At 62.0% G+C, this 2,057-nt stretch overlaps 1 protein-coding gene across 1 annotated transcript in view; it reads right to left on the bottom strand.

Annotated features, from left to right (window-relative positions):
• The window catches only part of ACTN3 (actinin alpha 3), an 18,597-nt gene that overhangs the window by 8,542 nt on the left and 7,998 nt on the right, over nucleotides 1–2,057 (bottom strand). The window contains exons 2-3 of the mRNA XM_025214924.1: nucleotides 1,071–1,185; nucleotides 135–254 (exon numbers count right to left, since the gene is read on the bottom strand). Of these exons, the coding sequence (XP_025070709.1) occupies nucleotides 135–254; nucleotides 1,071–1,185 (235 nt within the window). The remainder of the gene's footprint in view (nucleotides 1–134; nucleotides 255–1,070; nucleotides 1,186–2,057) is intronic.

Raw genomic sequence — 2,057 nt, 5'->3', positions numbered from 1 at the left:
GCCCCCCCAGCCTGGACCCAGGTCCTTGCTTCCCCCTGCTCCCACGCTCAGGGCCTGGCCCCCCCAGCCTGGCCCCTTAGGACCCGGCCCCCTCCCTTTGCCCCCCAGGGCCCTGCCCCCGTCCCGCTGCTCACCCTCGGCACCGATGGAGACCAGCTTGACGCCCTTGCTGGAGATGAAGTCCAAGGCCTTGTTCACGTTGGCAATCTTATGGAACCGCATCTTGCCCTTGTCCGGCTTGGGCAGGCGCTCACCTGCACGGGTCGGGGGAGAGGCCATGAGAGGGGGCACACGCGTGTGCAGGCACAGGGGAGAGATGCTGCAAAGGGGGCACACGTGTGTGCAGGCATGGAAAGCAGTGATGGGTCGGCCTACAACCACACTGACATATGGTGGGAGGGGGTTAGTGACAGGGACACCCCTGAACATACGTGTGTGTGTGCGCGCGCGCGCGCATACATGCGTGCAGGAACACGTGCATGTGGACACAGTGCTGTATGTGCACACGTGACGTAGACATGGAGACACACCTAGGTGCACACACATGAATACGCATGTAGACAGGGCTGTGTGCATGCACACGTAGGTGTACACATGTATACACATGAAGACACTGCTACAACCCAAACCCCTGAAGACATGGAAATGCACATGGATGCACACGTGTGTATATGCATCCAGATGCCATGTTGCATGCACATACATGTAGGCATATGCATGTATTTGCACACACCAAACATAGACATGGATACATACATGTATACACACATGGACACGTGTATGCACACACAGGTGCACGCATGCAGATACCATGCTGTAGGCACACAGGCACATACGTGCATGCACATGCACCTGCACACATGCACCTATGTGTGTGCACACATCTGCCTGCACAGCCACATGCTCACCTCTGCACGCTCAAGCACCCATGCACAGGCACACATGGTGTACGCGCACACCCACATGCACATCACCCTCCTCTGCTCACACACGTGCAGGTGAGTAGGAGCCATGCAGGGGTCAGACGCGTGCATGTAGCTGCACACGCGTGTTGCATGGCCTGCACGGACCTGAGATGACCTCCAGCAGCAGCATGAGCTTGAGGCCATTGCGGAAATCGTCCTCGATGTTCTCGATCTGGGTGCCCGCCTTGCGCAGGTGCGAGTTGCACCAGGCCGTGAATGTCTGCGGGGCGGGGGGAGGGTCAGGCAGGGCCCATTCAGTGGGGGCTCGCTGCTAGGACCCCCCCCGGGGCATCCGGGTCCCAGCGCCACCAGCTCTCGTCCCCCGCAAGGCCCCAGTCTCCTCCCAGGGCTGAAGAGGTCCCAGGTGTCCGGGCTCCCCAGGGGGCCTGAATGTGTGTGCGCCACGGGATTACCTTTGCACATGTGGGGGACAGGGGTGCACCATGTACATGCACACGCTACCTGTGTGTCTGTGTGCGCACATTCCGTGTGTGTGTCTGTGTGCGCGCACGGCTCCTGCTGGCCCCAGGCCCAGGCCCTGACGCAGCCCCACAACAATGTCCCGACTCGGCAGATCCCGTCCCCGTCCCGTCCCCGCGTGCCAGGGGCTGGGGCAGCTGCTACCAGCCCCCCGCCCCCGCCCCTCCACCTGCGGGGACTCGGCAGGGCCTGGAGAGGTGACTCCGTGCACGTGTGTGGCCGTGTGTGCCCGCCACCCGGCCTGCGGCACGTGTGAGATGGTGTGGGTGTGGGTGTGGGTGTGTGCACATGCATGTGCGTGGCAGCATGTGATTGCATGCATCCGTGTGTGCGTGTGCACGCATATGTGTGCACCTGTGTGTCTGCATGCCTGTCACACCCAGGCGACTGCATATGGGTGTGTGAGACTTTCAGTAGGGGGGTTGTGCATCTGCATGCAGATGTATGTGTATGTACACGCACACACGTGTGTGCACGCAGCCCCGGCTCTCGCCCTCAGCCCACCTCCCCTCCCAAGAGCTGCAGAGACCCCAGGTGTCCGGGCTCGCAGCCCCCCCTTGCTCTAACCCCCAGGCCACACTCCCCCAGAGCCAGCGGGAACCCAGGCGCCCA

The sequence above is a fragment of the Alligator sinensis genome, unplaced genomic scaffold (assembly GCF_000455745.1).
Source record: "Alligator sinensis unplaced genomic scaffold, ASM45574v1 scaffold1302_1, whole genome shotgun sequence".
Taxonomy (NCBI): domain Eukaryota; kingdom Metazoa; phylum Chordata; order Crocodylia; family Alligatoridae; genus Alligator; species Alligator sinensis.
The sequence above is the reverse complement of the archived record's forward strand: the minus strand, read 5'-3'. Positions and strand labels throughout refer to the sequence as shown.